Source organism: Nerophis lumbriciformis, linkage group LG09 (genome assembly GCF_033978685.3).
Source record: "Nerophis lumbriciformis linkage group LG09, RoL_Nlum_v2.1, whole genome shotgun sequence".
NCBI lineage: Eukaryota > Metazoa > Chordata > Actinopteri > Syngnathiformes > Syngnathidae > Nerophis > Nerophis lumbriciformis.
The window spans coordinates 21344418-21363958 of NC_084556.2; the positions used below are offsets into that span (position 1 = coordinate 21344418).

General features: G+C 39.5%; 1 protein-coding gene across 1 annotated transcript in view; it reads right to left on the reverse strand.

The window, feature by feature from the left end:
• LOC133607546 (forkhead box protein O1-B-like) overlaps positions 1-17000 on the reverse strand; it is a 33757-nt gene extending 16757 nt beyond the window's left edge. Inside the window, exon 1 of the mRNA XM_061962274.2 lies at positions 16371-17000. Coding sequence (XP_061818258.1) covers positions 16371-16868 — 498 coding nt within the window. The 5' untranslated portion in view covers positions 16869-17000. The remainder of the gene's footprint in view (positions 1-16370) is intronic.
• Positions 17001-19541: the final 2541 nt, after the last annotated feature.

A 19541-nucleotide genomic window follows, 5' to 3' on the forward strand; every position in this document is an offset into this window, starting at 1 on the left:
TAGCTTGGTAAGATTAAAAACTGTTTGAAGTCAAAAATAGAAGGGCTCTTATTTAAGCGCGGAACCACGAGTTCATCTACGCTCATGAGAAGATGAGAGCGCATTTTAGTGTAAAAAGAGAGCTGGGTGGAGGTTACAGGGTTCGCATGTGGAGAGGGGAGGGCGCCGGAGGGAGTTGTTGTTGCTGTGTGGGCCTGGGGGTCAATGAGTTCAATGAACACGAGGCTCCATGCAAACAGGTCAGTTGAAGCATCACATGTAATGTACTACTTTCTGACTCAACCCCGCTTCTCTGCCTGACTTTTATGTCGGTGAAGGATATCCTGCAAACGCAGGACGGAGAGAGTGAGTTACACGCAATATTCAAAATGTCGCTACTTATTTGAGTCAAAAAAATGTCCCTGCCTCAAGTGTGGATGCCAACAGGAAATGAGTGTTGCAGACGTACTCGCTCACAAGCAAGCACCAAGTAGTCAGTGAGCTAAGGTAATATGCAAATGTCTACACCCTCTGATTAGTTTTAACAATGGATCATGGGCTGCATGACTGGTCCCCGGGAAGAGGCATTCTCTCCTTAGCCTGGGATAATCCTCGTCTGAGACAGACCTCACCTCAGCCCAAAGAGAACAAAAGACATCCCCAGCCTCACTAATTCAGGCGGAGCCCCTGTCACACACATTGTTCCTTAAAAGCCCCGACCCAAGGTGGCCTGGATGTCTCATTGTCGCCGCACGTCTTTTGTAAAATTGCGTCGCTACGGCCCTCACTCCGGATCCACATTAAAGCAGTCAGGATACCTGAGGCTGCATGACACATCATCTGAATGTGGGGCATTGGCAAATTGATTAACCTCTTCCTGCACATTCCCAAGGCCAGATTAGGAAGGCCTGAAAGTGAGAAATGTTTGAGAAACAACCTCGAGTGAGTAATATGAGCTATGACCCATACAATAGTAGTCATATAATACTGCTACTGCATACAAAAGACCTCACAGCGTCGCTCGATATGTTACTCTCTCTGCCGTGCACTAATAAAAGAGGTGGCGTTTGTGTAAATTAGCAAGAGTATGCAAAAACTGGAGTGCACAATAAAACTTCACAATGCTTTGTGGAGTTTTGCTGCGTGGACCACAAACAATAACATCTGTTCAGTATTCTCTAGCAGTGGTACCTGTAGGTGTGAATTAGGGATGGGCGATATGGCCTGAAATTTGTATTGTGATATATATTGCAGCCTCCTGCGATAACGATATATACTGTATATATCACAATATATTATTCGGCATGTAAATGATACTAGAACCATTTCAAAACGGGTTAGAGAGACTCCTAATTTGGCTGCTGACATATGCGGTAACATCATTTGCACTTATATTATTTCATCAAAACTGTTACTAATCTACTTGCTAATTTACATAGCTGGTAATGTACTGTTGTCACATGGTTATATCTACACTTGTGTTAAAATGTAATAAACACTTATTATTATGTTGTTTGCCTACTTTTCGTAGCCAAACAATTTTAAGCAATACTACAAATAGGGTATCAATTTAATAATACCAAGTAATGGACTAGTGTTGATACCGATACCTAAAATGTTCAATATCATTGAATGACTCCATTTTTGATCAGAATTATAATCCCACAAAAATAGGATGGTGATGTCTCGATATCAATTAAAATATTACTATTATTTCCCTATTTCCTTTTCTTACACACATAATGCATAATAAAGTCAATAATGCAACATGATTTTAAAAACGATAAAACTACTTTTGGCTCCTATTTCATAAGTTTGAGAACAATAACAAAACTGACAAAAAAACGATTTTCTGATACCAAAAAAATATCAATCTAATTACCGGTACTGTAGTATCGACCATTAACTACTAGACTTGGAACCATTCCAGTTAGCATCGATCTGCCCACCCTTGTTGACATTCGAAAGCTTGACTATGCTCTTGTGTAGTATAGCATGTTTAGCTATTATTTGCCCAACAGTCCCTCTGTGATAATGATATATGTAAATTGTATACCGTCATGGAGGCAAGGATTAGTGATTTAGAAGCTGCACTGTGAAGGGACATTAGCCGCAAACGAGAACACAAACATTGCGCTGAGGACGCCTTTGTTCGCTTGTCGCTGTCAAATTTGCGGGAAACAGCTAGAATGTGTCACCAACAAGCATTATCACGATACAATGATAGTATTAAAATCTCTATATATATATTGTCTACAGTATATCGTGCAACTGTAGTGTGAATACTGTTTGCTTATTTTATGACCACCCTTGAGACATGGCAGAAAGTTTGCAAGTCATTTCTCTTACTTTCACAACCTGAATACAAAACATACTTTCTAATTGTTCTTTTCCAGGAATCTTGACAAAACATTTCCATCTTGGTGGAGGTCTATGCCAAGCTCTAAGGACATTTGTTTTTTTAATTTGTATAGAAATGTAAATAAAGTGTTTTGTTTTTTTATAGGTGAGTTTACTACCACAGGGAAACCTCTGAAAATAGTTTGTCACAAAACTGTAATGGCATCACTGCAAAATAATAAATATAAGCAGAATGAAATATCTGAAATTAATGTAAAAAATACTTTGACTGACAATACAATGTTTTCCTCTACACAAATGCATACACAAATCTGGGCTATATTGATTAATATGAGTAGGGCTGCAACATCAGCTACCCAGAGGAAACAGTTTTTCATTTTCATAAAAAGTGCACTTTCAGTGTGGATGACATGCATTTATAAGAATAAAATAATGAAGGTTATGGCTTGCAGAAGATTGTTTATTTTCCTTAAAAATGCACATTAAGGCTATACAGTGTGTTTGATTCGATTATTGGATTAATCGAACAAACTATTCTAATCCATGGATTACTCGATTACTAAAGTTAGCAAAACAATCTGCCAAAAACAGAACAAAAGGGACTCTTCAAACTGCTTGAAATTAAAATGGTCAAAAATGAAATATTTCATGCATTTACCCGATAATCTTGCTTAAGATTTTGTTTTTGCAATGCCTAGCTTTAGTGTGCATCCTTGACATATTTATTTCCTATCATTATGTACTTGTTATCACATTTACCACATTATGTTGCAAAACTGTAATATGAGGCTCCTATGTCAAAATACCATTTGTCATTACAATCAATCCCCAGAAGCATCACACAAATTGACCCTCAATACCGTTCTATTTTCACCTAATATCTATGTTACAAAAAAGAAGCCTGAGACCCCACCTACTGGACCTCCTCAAAACAATCTCATTGACACAGCTGCTGTTCCTTGTGCAGCCAAGCATGATGCTGGCAGTAACGGTCACAGGACAAGTAAACAAACAAGGTCCCGGTCTGCAGGTGCAGCCTGCACAGCGAAAGTGGATGCACGTGCACATGCATGGTCCAGATGTACAGCACCAGACCAGAATGCAAATAGGACAGAGGATTCACCGAAGTAAGGCACTAGTAGAGATCAGCAGTGCACTTAAATACCGGTATAATAATGTTTAATATTATTAGAAAATTACATATAATATACCTTAGTGTATGGTCCATGGGTATCGAACTTGTGACCCTCCTTTAAACAGACTGATTGTAAACCTTTATCATCACTAATATCACAAGTCATTTTAATGCCTTACTTATTTTAATGCCTTATTCAACCTGTTTTGCACCACGGACCGGTTTAATGTAGGCATTATTTTCAGGGACCGGCTTTCCACTTGTGCCAGATGGATAAAGCAAAAATAAGTGCATGAAAAATACAACTCACTATAACGCTGAATTAGTGGGAGCCCTGGGCTTGTTTCTTTGCAATGAGATCCCAAGCAGGTTACCATCAACCTGCTGGGGATTGCAGATGGGAATCAGTCCTTGACTCCAATATATATATATTATATAAGTTAAAGTTAAAGTACCAATGATTGTCACACAAACACTAGGTGTGGCTATGTTCATTAATGTGGATTGTATTATGTCACAAAGTTATAACAAATGGCAACTTCCTATGGGGAGTTTTATTGTACATCTATAAACAAGCTTATTGGTGTGTCTAGTGGGACAAGGAAAAGTTAAGTCGGAGAAAATGCAGTCGTTTAAAATTAATTTAATGTTTCTCTGCGGCCCGTATAAAAATGCGTCACGGGCCAATACCGGTCCCTGGACCGGTGGTTGGGGACCACTGCCTTACATGACGTGAATAAGACCGCTAACAACGTACTGATTTTACTGTCAAAGGATGAGCCACTTCCTAACAAAGTGACTTCCTGTTCTTACCCCCCGGTTTCTCTCCTTTGACCCAAAAAGTGGTTTAGCAAAGCACAAAACGAACATGCTCACAGACGAAGACGAAGATGTGTTTCAGACTGAGTGCAAGATGCAAAGTACTTCATGACTGGGCGACCTACTTCAACCACCTCATCAAAGTGGAAGGAGAGACGATGGAAAGTGATAACAAGTGGGGGAAAATGAAATTGATATTTGGGGAATTTTTGCGTGGCAATGACCTAGTAAAAGTATTTGGCGATGGATGATTTGACTCAGTTAACAGAAAAGTTAACAGAAAATCGTGTTATAGACACCCCAATCCTAGGCTTCAGAGATACTCAAATTAGCAGTCATCTCTGGCTTCTCTTACCACTCATGCACTTTTTGGTTTTGCATAATGGTTTAAGGTCCTTTTTGTCTGCGTGTGGGGGTATTATTATCCTGGGCAGGCTCGCGGGGACAATGCCAAGGCGCACATGCCAAGGATTCCACATAATCGCACATGGGTATACAGCAGACTGGATGCAGGCCTGTGAGTCAGCTGAGAGCTCCCCTCCTTCCCTCCAGCCAGAAACTTTCTTATAAAAAAAACCCACCAGCCCCCAAGCCCCCATGGGGTTACTTTAAACTCTCAGCGGGCCTCTTAAGTTCCCAGGCGGGCCTCTTCTTTCTCAACCTTGTGATTCCCAAGACAATTGGCTGACAGTTATTCATGGTGCAACATTGTATCCACATGTCTCTCATCCAGACCGTGTCCCTGAATGTCCCGGGTAAAAATAAAAATGTGCACATAAAAAAAAAAGCTCAACTAAGTAGCTGTTCAAAATAACTGAAGTCATATTTTTTAACAACATTTTACCTTTAGTGGATACATTACAGATGATTTTATTCTGGTGTCTGGATAAAAGCAGCAGGTTTTTGCATCACACACATATTCCTGCTTCAACTAAAACAGTGGTTCTCAAACTTTTTTTTCTAAATACCACCTCAGGAAACAAGTTGCCACCATAACGACCGACATTAAATTACAATAGAGAAGTAGGCCCAAGTATTCATTTTAAAAAATCTAGAGGTTTTATTTGACAATTATATTTGATATTTTTGGCCACTGTAACATTGCACACAGTTTGAACAGTAACACTTTGTTTGAATATAAGAAAATAAAACATTCTCAAACTCGTCAAGCTCAGAACAACGGCACACTTCTCCACTTCACAATAACAGCTAAATAAAGGTTTCAAAAATGCACTTTACACAAGCACAATGTACTTAAAGTATTGCTTTTAATTTGAATATTTTTTCTGTAAAGCACTTTGAATTGCCTTGTGTACGAATTGTGCACTATAAATAAAATTGTCTTGCCTTACATTTACAAAATGACTATGCTTTTATTTAAAATACTGGTGAATATTGTCTAAAGATTAAGGATGGTCAAAATATTTTATTAAATTGTATATATGACACAAAGAGCACACACTAGGGTGGTAAAATAAGTCTAAAATGTAAAAAACTACATTATTTTTCTTTTTACGGAAAAACTGATTTTTTTTTATATATATTGTTGTTCCGCCCGAGTGCAACTGGGATAGGTTCCAGCACCTCCCGCAAACCCGAGAAAGACAAGCGGCAGAAATGGATGGATAGATGGATATATATTAGTGGAATAAAGCCCTCCCGTATAGGGGCCTTCTCTGTTGGCATCTTGAGATAACACTACGGTTTGAGAGGGAATACAAAGTGAAAAGCAGGCAGACAGGAAACTTTGAAGGCAGCAGCATCGCCCTCGTCCTTTCCTCCACCCACCTGAGGTCGTTAATAGGCGGAGCTATTGGATCAAAGTCAAATCCTTCCACCGTGAGGTCATTGGCTGCCCTCTATCTGCCATTACGTTAACGGGTGCTCACACACATGCAGATTCTTAAATATCCGCCATGAAATGAGGGAAAGAATAACATTAGAAATGTTTAAATGGAACAAAATGACTCCATACAGCATGAAATTCACAACAATTTGTGGTTCTTCCCCCTCTCCTTTTTCCAAGTGGCAGCCTCGTGTTTTTGCCGGGCGGGGATGTTAACACATGGCACTGTTTTCCATCTACTTGCCAGGAAATGCGTCACAGTTCATTGTGGGGGGGGGGATTTTTTTTAACAGGAAAGTGTAAAAATAACCATTAGCCAGCAGTTCCAACGCCCACAATAGAGTGGTTGAAGGAGAGATCTGTTGATTTATTAATAATGGTCGCCTAAAGTATTGTTCTTTTGTGAGATACGATGGCGGAAAAAAGAAAAAAAAATCAATAAAAAAGGTCCAAGTTCAACTACTTGGATTTTGATCTCCTTTAAGTCCCAAAAGAATGTGATGAAGGCTTTGGCAATAATAAAAATGTACTACTGTAAGACTTTGATGAGAATAATTTAATATTCCTACCATGCCATCATGTTTGAATGTGTTCTATAAAACTAAAAAGTGCAGCATGCTGCGGTCAGAATATAAAACATATTTAAGTCATGGGGTCATCATGCATGCAAGCAGTTATGGGCAAGCTACTTAGAAAAAGTAGTAAGCTAAACTGCAAGTTGCTCTCGATTAAATGTAGCTAAGCTACAGGTGAAGAACTGTAGCAAGCTACACTACAAGCTACACGAAGTGAAGTGTAGGATACTTCTCTTGTTGCCTTATTTGTATTTGACTTTATTAAATGTATTTATATTATCATTTGGTGCAGCCGGGCCGGAGCAGGAGAGGATAGAAAGAGAAAAAAAAGGAAGGCAGAGGGGGAAATTGTGGGGACAAGAGGGGTATAAGACAGAGAGACAAAAACAACAACAACAACAACAACAACAGAGCAACATCAGCAAATACGATATGTACAAATATGATGGTAAAAGTGATTGCAAAGAAGCAGTTAGCGAAATAAATAATAATACAGAAATGACAATGAGCATTATTACACTACAAATGGAGCAATACAAATACCAATAGTAATAGCGCTATTGATAATGAACAATACCAATAATTTACCTCTAATATCAACATTATAGTTGTTCAAATGCAACAATACATATATGTAACGATAACTAGAGATACAAAAGAATGCAGAAAAATGGAGGGGAAGAAAGAGAAGCAACCTATATTAATCTTGTAGATTGTTATAGCAGCTATAGGTTAAGCTTTGTCAGTGTGCCATGTGTTACCCAGTTTAGCCTCGGGTAACAACGTTAATTTATGTTTGATGAAAGATGAGTGTATGTTTGTACAGTGAATGTATATGTACAGTATGTGTATATGTATGTTTGTACAATGAACGTGCGTGTGAATGTACGAACTTTGAGATTGTAGGTATGTACTGTATTTGTGTATGTATGTGGGAGCGTAGGTACTTATGTATGTATGTATGTATGAATAACGGTGTGTATGTGAGTATATGTGTATCTGTATGTACAATATATAATGACTCCCAGTGTGTGTGGGAGCCAGAGTACGGTCCCAGCCACCCAGAGAGCCCAACTAGGGATGTCCCGATCCTATATTTGGATCGGATTGGCCGCCGATATTTGCAAAAAAATGCGTATCGGCAAGGCATGGGAAAATGCCGATCCAGATCCAGTAAAAAAAAAAAAAAACTCCGCTCAGTGTTTTCCAACGCACCGATTTAAATAGTACATTCCACTTTTCTGCTGCTCCCTAATTTCCGTTCCGCATTTTCCAGCACACCTTCAACACATCCACAGGTCTGTGGATTCTCACGCAGTTGCTTTTAGCTGCTGGCATTACACGACAGGCTCTTCTCACTCTTTTCTGTGTCTGTGCTTCTCACAGACAGCAAGCGCACCTTCTTACACACGTCACATACTGTCACGTCATATGTCACATACGTATACGTCCTCCCCGAGCAGAGAGGTCGCAGCATGGCTAACGTTAGCTGTGATGCTAGCGCAGCCGTGTGACCAACGTTCTCTCTAAGGTGCACGCTTGTGCAATTGCGCACTGTTTAAACGTCCTCTGCGCATAGCAATTATATGCCACGCACAAAATCAAATAAAAAAATAAGCGCATAACAATTTTCGACACACGGACACGACAGAGAAAACAGTTTTCGTTATCATTGTTCAAATATTATAACGTCTGTCGAGACGCTTATCTCTGTTCGGTGCCACACGCCCACACCATCAAAATGCCGAGGCAAAAATTTCCAGATCAACACCGTATGAAAAAAATTGTGATTTTTTTAGTTGTGATTTACTTCTCTGCATGAAAGTTTAAAAGTAGCATATATTAATGCAGTATGAAGAAGAATGTTTTAATGTAGACATGCAAGCCTTGAAAGAAAATGTTGAAAATCAAGACTACATTTCCTGCAAATGGATGCATTTCTACCCTATATTTTAACTTTAGATTTATTCTCATATCAAACTCTTTTGGCTGTCTTTTTGACACTTACATCCGGCACCCCCCTCCACACCCTGGATTATAAATAATGTAAATAATTCAATGTGATTATCTTGTGTGATGACTGTATTATGATGATAGTATATATCTGATAGTATATATCTGTATCATGAATCAATTTAAGTGGACCCCGACTTAAACAAGTTGAAAAACTTATTCGGGTGTTACCATTTAGTGGTCAATTGTACGGAATATGTACTTCACTGTGCAACCTACTAATAAAAGTCTCAATCAATCAATCAAAACACATAGAATCATCATACTGCTGTGATTATATGCATCAAGTGTTCATTCAAGGCTAAGGCAAAATATCGAGATATATATCGTGTATCGCAATATGGCCTTAAAATATCGCAATATTAAAAAAAGGCCATATCGCCCAGCCCTTGTTTCAATGATGCCATTTCTGTTTGTCATGTATAATTTTGTCTATTTTGTGTTTATCCTTGAATAAACAGGTCAGTTTCTTGTTACCAACCATTGTGTATTATTCAAACTCACCTAATTCAGCTGGCTAGTTGTTATCAAGAGTACTAAAACCCTTTTCAACATGTTTCTGCCAACTAAGTAGGCTAAATAACTTTAAACTTTAATACATGCTCGGATAGGCCATTATCGGTCAGTATCGGTATCGGTCAGTATCGGTATCGGATCGGATGTGCAAAAACCTGGATCGGGACATCCCTAAGCCCAACCCACAAACAGCAGGTGTAGCGCCCAGGAAACCAGGGACCACCGGCCCCACGCAGCCAGGCCGGCCAGCGACAGGATCCCTAGAGCCCGGCCCACCATACAGACAGACGCGCCCGGCAGCAAGGGACAGCCAGCCCTCAAGCCAGCGAGAGACCACAATCCACACGGGCAGAAAGGCGGGACGCCCCGCCCGGGGAGCCCAGAGACTCCCCGCAACCGAACGGGAAGACCGCCCCTGCCCCACCAGCAACCGGGCCCCCACGAGCCCACCCTCCACCCCCGCCGCGGCCCGCCCGGGCCACCCCACCCAAGTCAGCCGCCGCAGAACCACCCAGCACGGGGCCACGGGAACCACCCAGCCCACCCGCAGGGACCCCAACGATGGAGACGGAACAACCAGCATCTGCCTTGTTGAATTCCCCCCCCTGAGGGAGTGGGAAAAAAAAAAAAAAAAAAAAAAAAAAAAAAAAAAAAAAAAAAAAAAAAAATAATAATAATCCATCCATCCATTTTCTACCGCTTATTCCCTTTTGGGGTCGCGGGGGGCGCTGGAGCCTATCTCAGCTACAATCGGGCGGAAGGCGGGGTACACCCTGGACAAGTATATAATAATTATTATTATTATTATTATTATTATTATATATTTTTTTTTTAAAGAATTAAAAGAAGATCACAGACATGCTGACACACAAGGTCACTACCCCAGCAGCTGGCCGACTTGCAGCACCTCGGAATACCTTGCAGCACCAAGCTACCACAATAGACGCGGGGACTAGACCCAGCAGGCCCCGGAAGGCATGGATGGTGGTACCCAGGAGCTCCAGACACGCAGCCTGGATGCAGTAGCCTGAGGTCTATTACTATTAACTATCCATCATTTAGTTGGGGACACCCTACAACTACCTCTAAGGGTTCGCGCACCCCACCGTCTGTATTTATGTGACAAAAAAAAACCCAAAACAATGACTAGTGTGTTGTTTGGGAACAGTTGGTAAAGGTCTTGTGCAGTAAAACTTTTCATGAACTCAACTCACTTTAATGTGTGTTCCTAAATTTGTGTTCTCGTCTTAAATAAAGAGAGCAGTTATGATTTGGGTTCACAGAGTAAACAACTAAAAACGAAGGTTTTGGGCATTGTTTTCTCCAAACGCATACATTTGTGTACATATGGCCAAGGACACGCAATATTACGGGTTTCCTGAACGTCGACTTCATCACTAAAGGAAAAATCTAATCTGCGGGAGATAATTCCTCTGCCATTCCCAACTATGTTTTTTTTGAGTGGTCAGCTTGAAGCGTCCCTCTGTCTCTGACTCCCTCGTCGTCATGTGACATGAGTGTATGTCTTATGATTTTGCTTCCTGGTGTCGATGACCCGCCTTATCTTGGCTCTCATTGGCCAGGCCGTAATGTTTCGCCCTAACCTTAGCCAATTGTGACTCATCATACGAACACCAACCAATCAGCATGGATTTTCACCGTATGTATGGATGTTCTCATTTATCTAGTTCAAGGTATTTTCGCCATAATTTTTTTGGCTTATATTCGCAGTCCATTTTCTCTCTTTGTAGCTTGTAGCTTTGATGTATGCTACCTAGCTACATGGGTCTAAAAGTAGCTAAACTACCGTCAAGCTACTAGAAAATGTAGTTAAGCTACGTAGCTTAGCTATATTTAGTTTGTTACTGCCCATCACTACATGCAAGTAAGGTCATATAAAGCTGGATTTAAGGACCAAAATTATGTTGTTAATGAAATTCGTCATGAATATCTATGCATTAATCACGCAAAAAATTAGGAAAATAGCATGTTAATTGTTTAAAGGCCTTTCATTGTATAATATTTTTTTTACGGTTTTGTAAATAAGTCACAGTTACACTCGTTTATTTCAATATAGTAATACTCGCTGAGAGTGAGTCAATCAGTCGCCACAATACTGCACAGCTCTGAGTGTTTTGGTCTCATCTAGTGGCCAATACTACTGTAAAACTCAGGGTTTCTACAACTATCAGCAAATCTAATTTAATACCATTTTTAATGCAACTTAAAAAAAATTAATGCCCATGTTCGACCTCATAGACAATTTGTAAGCTTTTGACAGTGATAATCTTGAATAGTTGAAAAGTTTATATTAACTGTTACTATCTAGTGAATTACAAATGGCTTGCAAGAACGTTTCATCTGATCATTTATTTGTATTTATTTATTTTTCTGCAGTAGCATCCAGTGTTCTGATTTGTGCACAGACTTAGACAATACCCAATTAAAAGGTTCCGCCTTTCAAACATCACACTGTACCTTCAGTCAAAATTATTTAAGGAGAACTGCAATTAGGCCCTCTAAATAAACATCCAATTCTGTATTAGTTGATCAATATAATACACCCTAAAGTCATTTTTAAAATGTTATCTCTTTAAAATATGCTGTAAGTAATGCATATTCTCTGAAAGTATGACTTATAATAGCCACAAGCTGGAAGATACATTTTTTTATTCAGGATACAATTGAAAAAAAAAAAAAAAAAACAGTTAAAAGGTTTACTGGAATAATAAATGAACATCATACTAGAAATGCAAATGATTCATGTGTTGGAAAATGGATGATTGATTTGAACATTTAAGAAAAAGACATGTCATGGACTGATATTTGAAAAATGCCAATAAGATGCATTAAAAATAAACTGAGTCAATTTAACATCTTGAATAGATTGTGCCCAAAAAAGTTCATGATGTCTTCTTATTCATATACTTTTCAAATGTTCTTGTAATCAGACATTATTTTCGGTATATTAGATGGCCACGCCTATGAGAACAGCTGATTGGCAACACCAGGTGACCCTTCTGAACATGACAGTTGTAACAATTGCAAATATTGGGTCTCTAGAGCCGTTTGATTTTGCCATCCAGCACAGTAGCCGCTATGGAGGCAGCCCTTTTCTTGATTTCAGACCTTACAAAACCTTGTGTATCCAGTTTGAAAGCCAGAGAAGAAAAGAAGCACACACAGACGTAGCAATTTATCGATGGCCGCAACGTTCTTAAGTTCATTTTCATTCATCGTTTGATTGATTGACGTATTTACAATTAGCCAAGTCCTACAATTGTATTATATTTTTAATGCCTCTGGACATGGCATTGAATGTTTTTTTTTGCCATTTAAGGTCTTCATTTTCGCAAAAAACATTTAATGACGTTTAATGCTTTTTTTTGCCCTGCGGAAACCCTACAATTTATATTTTTATAGTAGTTGTGGTTTTTTTGCTTGAAAATGCATTATTTAAGCTAACATTTTGTAGAATATGACTTTTTTGACTGTTCATGGGTAGAGTATGATTGGGCAGGTTGACCAAAAAAATACCAAAGAAAGTTTGGTTATCTTTCGCCCCACTTTTCGTCTGAATTGGTTTTCCACTAAAATTTTGCCCCAGGTTTCGTATACCGGTACTATCTGTTTTTGTACGGCCAAACCTTGTGCATACGACTGCAAAATTAGCCACTATGTAATCAAGGAAAGTGGCAATTGCCAGCACTTTGACAAAGAAAGACTATTCATTTGACTATTCATTTCAAGAGAAACATCGTAGTGAAGTACAAAGGTAAAATGGAGTAATACTACATCAATGGGGATCACTGAAGTCAAGCTTGAGTAAAAAGGCCCCGTTCAAAGGCCACAGGAGGAAGTGACGCAGTAAAGAGTAGCCATCCCTTTCTCTTGGAGCTGTAGCATCCGCTGAGGAAACTCTAGAAGACACGGGACGCGAGGATATGAGCACACAGCTCAGGAATGGAGGATGTTTGACGTTCTTCCCAGCATCCCCTTCTACACACGACTCACCAAACACTGATTGAACTCTTTGTGTCACCTCCTGTTATTGTCGACGGGAGCTCTATTGATATATCTTCTGCATTTACACTTAAATTTGCCTTTATATTAACAGAGCTTTACCACACAAGCCCTCATTCAGATGTGTTAACAATTAAAATTATATTTGCAAAGGCATTTCCTGACATAGCCCCAAAAATGGAAATGCTGCAAAGATCTAACATAAGGTTTAATTTGACCCTATTTCAGTCATTTCTTTATATACTTATCCAATGTTGGGTTCAACTGTTTGTTTTTGAGGATGTCTGTGCATCGTGTGCCAACATTTCCAAACTTTTGGGACAAATATTATCTCAATATTTGCATGTGTATGGTGACACTGGGTGTATTGTTTCTTCTTTAGAAAAACACAAGTTTAGAGCACTTTGCTGAATATAACTGGAGTGTTATATAAAGCAAAGGATTGCCTCTTTTATGTTGTCACATAATCCCTATTCAATAAAAAAAACATATGATTGAGGTAAGTGTTGCTTGACCGACAAAATAATCAAATGTTTAAATCCTCAAAAGGTGACTCAGACAAAAACCATGGAATTATTAATGTTTAACTCATGTGCACACTGAGAATAACAAAAACAACATTATCCATGTGTGGTGAAAGGTTGCTAAATTGAGAACAATTAGGCTCTCTGTCGTGTTTGACCACATCACATCTCAGTGGAAGTGGTTGCTGTGGCAACATAGCCTGAGATTAACAATTTTGCCTTGTAATAAGTCACAAAAGGGTGCAAACTTGTTTCTGATCTACTGAAATACTATACACCCTTCAGATAGGGGTTTTCCAAGAAAGACGAAACAGTGTTATTATTTGAGGAGTGTTTGCTCAGGATAATTTAGCTTTTTTCAAACTAATGAATAATATAATATAATCCAAAACCACAAATTAACTCATGTGATTAATCACAAAAAATATTACATGAATCATTTATGTACGCAGATTAATCACACAATTTATTCTGACTGCAAATGTTCCTTTATCTTACCTGCGGATGGTTACCTGAAAGTTGGAGCAGGTTGTTATATGGTCAGTGATCTGGTCAACGCATACACCTGTGCAAAGATGAGTGAAAAGACGCCAACTGATGTGCTCGCTGGCAAATTTCACTTCAAAATAAACCCTGACGGTACTTTATATAACACTGTTACCATGTTTTGAGCAAATAAATGATGTACTATCAAGTAAAACATTAAAAAAATAGCTGTTATTCTGACAATAAAACTGCATTTGTGTATAAATTCCGTTTTTTAAAGTTAAATCTGTATTTTGCAAGCAAGTAAAAACCTGTGATTACTCATGATTAATAAATCATGAGTAATAAATTTGATTTAAAAAAATCAGCATTTGACAGCACTAAATATCTTATGTTTAAAAATATGTATGTATTGTTAATTTCAATACATATTTATATATAGATACAGTTGCGCTTTAGATTATTCAGCCAAATACACATACAAAAAGATTTACTGTATGTATACATATTTATGTATACACACATATACAGTATATATATATATATATATATATATATATATATATATATATATACACACACACATATATATATACATATATATGCATTATACACATATGCTACTGTATATCCATCCATCCATTTTCTACCGCTTGTCCCTTTCGGGGTCGCGGCGTGTGCTAGACCCTATCCCAGCTGCATTCGGGTACACTCTGGACAAGTGTATTATGTATGTATCATACAACAATTCACAATTTGATTTGATTCCGATTCTTGGTGTGTCGATTCAATTCAGAATACATTTTCGATTCAACACGATTCTCGATTCAAATTGATTCTAGCAATACATTAATGGTATATAAAATATAAAACCTTTTCAAAAGGGGTTACAGGTTGCAAAACTCTCTTGGCTGCTAACGTATGACTTATACATAGCTTTAAAAATGTAAAATTATACATTGGGGCGGCATAGCTCGGTTTGTAGAGTGGCCGTGCCAGCACTTTGAGGGTTGCAGGTTCAATTCCCGCTTCCGCCATCCTAATCGCTGACGTTGTGTCTTTGGGCAAGACACTTTACCCACCTGCTCCCAGTGCCACCCACACTGGTTTAAATGTAACTTAGATATTGGGTTTCACTATGTAAAGCACTTTGAGTCACTAGAGAAAAGCGCTATATAAATATAATTCACTTCACTATACTTTTTTTTAATCGATTTTTGATGATTATGAATCAATTTAAAATCGTATTAAATAGCAATCACGATTCAGATGTGAATCCATTTTTTTCAGCAACCCTAACAATTTACAATGAGCGAGGGGTTGAACAATTTTGCTGCATGTACTGTACAAACATGAACTAATTCAGGGGTTGGGAACCTATGGCTCTACAGCCAGATGTGGCTCTTTTGATGACTGCATCTGGCTCTCAGATAAATCTTAGCTGACATTGCTTAACACGATAAGTAATTAATCATTCCGCTGGTAATCACAGTGTTAAAAATAACGTTCAATTATAAAACATTCTCATGCATTTTAATCCATCCATCCGTTTTCTATCGCACCTGTTCAAGAAGTCGCATTAATGGTAAGAAGTATTATATTTATTATTTGTTAGCTGTAGAATAACAATGTTATTAAAAAGAATAAGAGACTTATTATACTCTAAAAATGTTGGTCTTACTTAAAAATGTTTAATTGTTTAGTTGTATTCAATGTTAAAACATATTATATGGCTCTCACGGAAATACATTTTGAAATATTCGGCTTTCATGGCTCTCTCAGCCAAAAAAATTCCCGACCTCTGATCTAATTATATTAATTTTGTATTCCCATCATCATTCATTCCTTATGCGTGCTTGCTTGCTGTGTTCAATACAGTGACGGGTTAAATGCAGGGAGCATATATTGTGCATACATGCATAAAGCTGTTCGTGTCTTGATGACACAAAAATGAATATATAATATTGACGCTGGCACAAGTCCGATGCCTTGCTCATGGGCACATTAGCACTGCTTATTAAGGGCATTCTCCAATAATTATAGTTCATGTCTATGTTTGGATTCAAGAAATAAGCAGAAAGCAGTGCACTCACCTTCCACCCTGCAGAACTGTTACTGTCTCCTTTATCCTTGAAGTAAGGCACGCTCTTTACCATCCAGTCGTAAATCTGGGAGAGGGTCAGCCTCTTCTCGGGTGAGCTCTCGATGGCCCTGGTGATGAGGTCAGCATATGACATGTTCCCCCAGGCGTTCCGCCGGGACGAGCTGCTCTTCCTCTGGCTGGATCCCCCCAAGGGGGGCACCTGTTGCTGGGGCACCGGCAGCTGCGGGCCTGGCTGATGCAAGTGCGGATGAAGGTGCAGCCCCTCGCGACGATGGAAGTCAGAATGGGACACATACGAGCCGTCCTCCTCGTAATCCTCCTCCAGTAAACCGAGATTGCAGGCGTTTCCCGGCGGCACGGAGGGGCTCGGGGAGGATGTGGTGGAGCTCGCCGGGTCGATGAGCTCCGGCAGCGGCCAGGTGCACGAGCGCGGTCGGGTAAGAGGCTCAAAGTCCGGGTCTACTTGGAGCGGTGGGACCTCGGCCATGTCTGGGTCAAGGCGTCCGTCGGGATCATAGACTCTCACATACACGTGAATAAAAGCTCGCAGACAAGTTACAGTCGGGCAAAGGCGGTCCTTTGAAGTTGTGCTGTGACGTTCACGGCATCCTCAGCCGACTGGTTTCAACTCAAGCCTCGCGCTCTGTGACAAGAGCAGCCGATGATGCCTTCACGTCCTGTCACATGCTCGGTCATCTGCATTCTTCCGCAGCGTGAGGATTCGCGTATGTTTTTTCCCCCCCCAATCATTGTTCATGTCCAATCAAGCGTATTTCTAATAAATAATTCTCACCACCACAAAGTAAGCCTTTTAAAGAAATGCAAGCACACACGCGAAGAGTTTAGCCTTTTTTTTGTACTTTTCAACACAATACTTGGACCCTCCAATTTCACTAAGTTGCTTCCTGGTTTTGATTTCATTGATCTTTCTGTGTGGAGTTTGCATGTTCTACCCGTGCTCCAAAGACATGCACCTGGGGATAGGTTGATTGGCAACACTAAATTGGCCATAGTGTGTGAATGTGAGTGTGAATGTTGTCTGTCTATCTGTGTTGGCCCTGCGATGAGGTGGCGACTTGTCCAGGGTGTACACCGCCTACCGCCCGAATGCAGCTGAGATAGGCTCCAGCAACCCCAAAGGGGACAAGCAGTAGATAATGGATGGATGATCATAAGTAATACGAGAGTCCCGGCAACAATTTTAAAAAGTACATTTCTTGAGCAAACTTGCAATTTTGTTGGTAGTGCCCTCTAGTGGTGTGTTTCAATGAAAACTAGTGCGCACAAACAATATAACGTATGGCAAGGTTCCCCAACCTTTTTTCCACTGGGGGCGGCTTTAATGTATGCATTATTTTCACGGACCAGCTTACGTGTGGCAAATAAAAACAGCAAAAAAATGAGTAGAAAAAATTAACTTTTGTCTACAGTCTGGCACATTAACATTCAATATGTCCATTGTCTCATGTACTACAACAAAGGAGTTTTAATATATATCTGTTAACAAGCTTATTGATGTGTTTAGTGGGACAGCGGTAGTTTATAAATTAATTAATGTTTCTGTGCGGCCTGGTAGCAAATGCGTCACGGACCGGACCGGTGGTTGGGGACCACTGCCGTATGGTACTCAGTATTTCTGAGTCATGAATCGCCACATTATTGTCCACAGTCGTCCAGGTGTACAAACATACCGGTACACCTTTTCCCCCATGCAGTTAGCCAAGTTGCCAACACATCATCACGCCACTCATGAGTGTTTAAGGAAAAGTGAACAAAATGTGGAAGCGGGAGTGTTTTCAAATGTCAAGCTTTCCTTTTTCCACGATTTCTCAGACAACAAATAAAGTCGAGGGTCACCACTAAGAAACTGTATGCTTCATTGTTCAAATGTTCAGGACTTCAAAAGCACTTCCTCGCAAAGGGCACAAGGTTCAAGTTCTATTTAAACATGTACTGTAAACGAGCCGAGGTCCTAGATGCAACAGGCCAACATGAACCTATATCACTGCCTGCCAAAGAAAACACCATTAATCATAATGACGGCCCGATCTCAACAGCTGCCTAAAACATGCCAACGATTCATTCAGCTGTCAACTAATCAGCAAACATGTACCATTAAACTTTTTTTTTTCAGTATGACTGAATTATTTCAACATATTTGACCTGTATTGTATTAATGAATGCAAGCAAGTGATTAATAAATCTTTATGTTTGAACACCAAGTTACTTTACCAAAGTTTTGCATTTTATTAGGGGTATAACGGTTCGTTTTAACATCGATTTGATTCGATTCAGAACTTGTGGTTGCCAATACAGTAACTTTTAGCAAACAAAACTCAACCATTGTAACTGGGAAATAAATACTAGATATTGGACACTTCAGGTGAAGTTTCCTATATTACTGTAATTTCTTGTAAGGGAATTATGTATAAGTTAATAATGGATACAAACAAGCAAGTAAACAATTAATGGCTAATGCATTCACATCCTATTTGGATAGTGTATCCAACACTTTTCTGCTCACATTTTCAGTATTCAATACATGTTCAATAAAACTCTTAATAGTCGATTTACCTGTTAAATAAAGTTCCCCGACCCGCCCATATCTGTTCTCTGCCCTGGTGTCGCCATGAAGGACAGTGTCCCAGTTGTGCTGCAGCATGTATGCCACCTCACCCCTGTTGATGGTGTTGACCCCTGGCTTCCTAATTTACGTGGCCTCCTTGATCTAGCTCTTGTGTTTATTATTCGTTGGCTGCCAGTTGTTAATGTTTCATGTTTTTGTGTTACGGAAGTCGATGCGTCGCCGTAAATGATGGAATTGTAAATGGATTATAATTGTTTAGCGCTTTTCTACCTTTACTTAAAGTGCTTGGTCACTATTTCCACATTCACACACCGATGGCAGAAGCTGCCATGCAGGCGCTAACCCCATCCAATCAGGGGCAAGGGTGAAGTGTCTTGCCGAAGAACACAACTGATGTGACTTGGATGGCAGAAGCTAGGATCGAACCTGGAACCCTCAAGTTCCTGGCAAGGCCGCTGTACCACCTGAGCCACGCTGTCCCCAAACTAGCTTGAAACTTGCTTTGTTGTTACTTCCATTGTGTCCTTTGTGACTTAAATTAGTGTTGTGGCTTTATATTATTGGGTTGTGTCC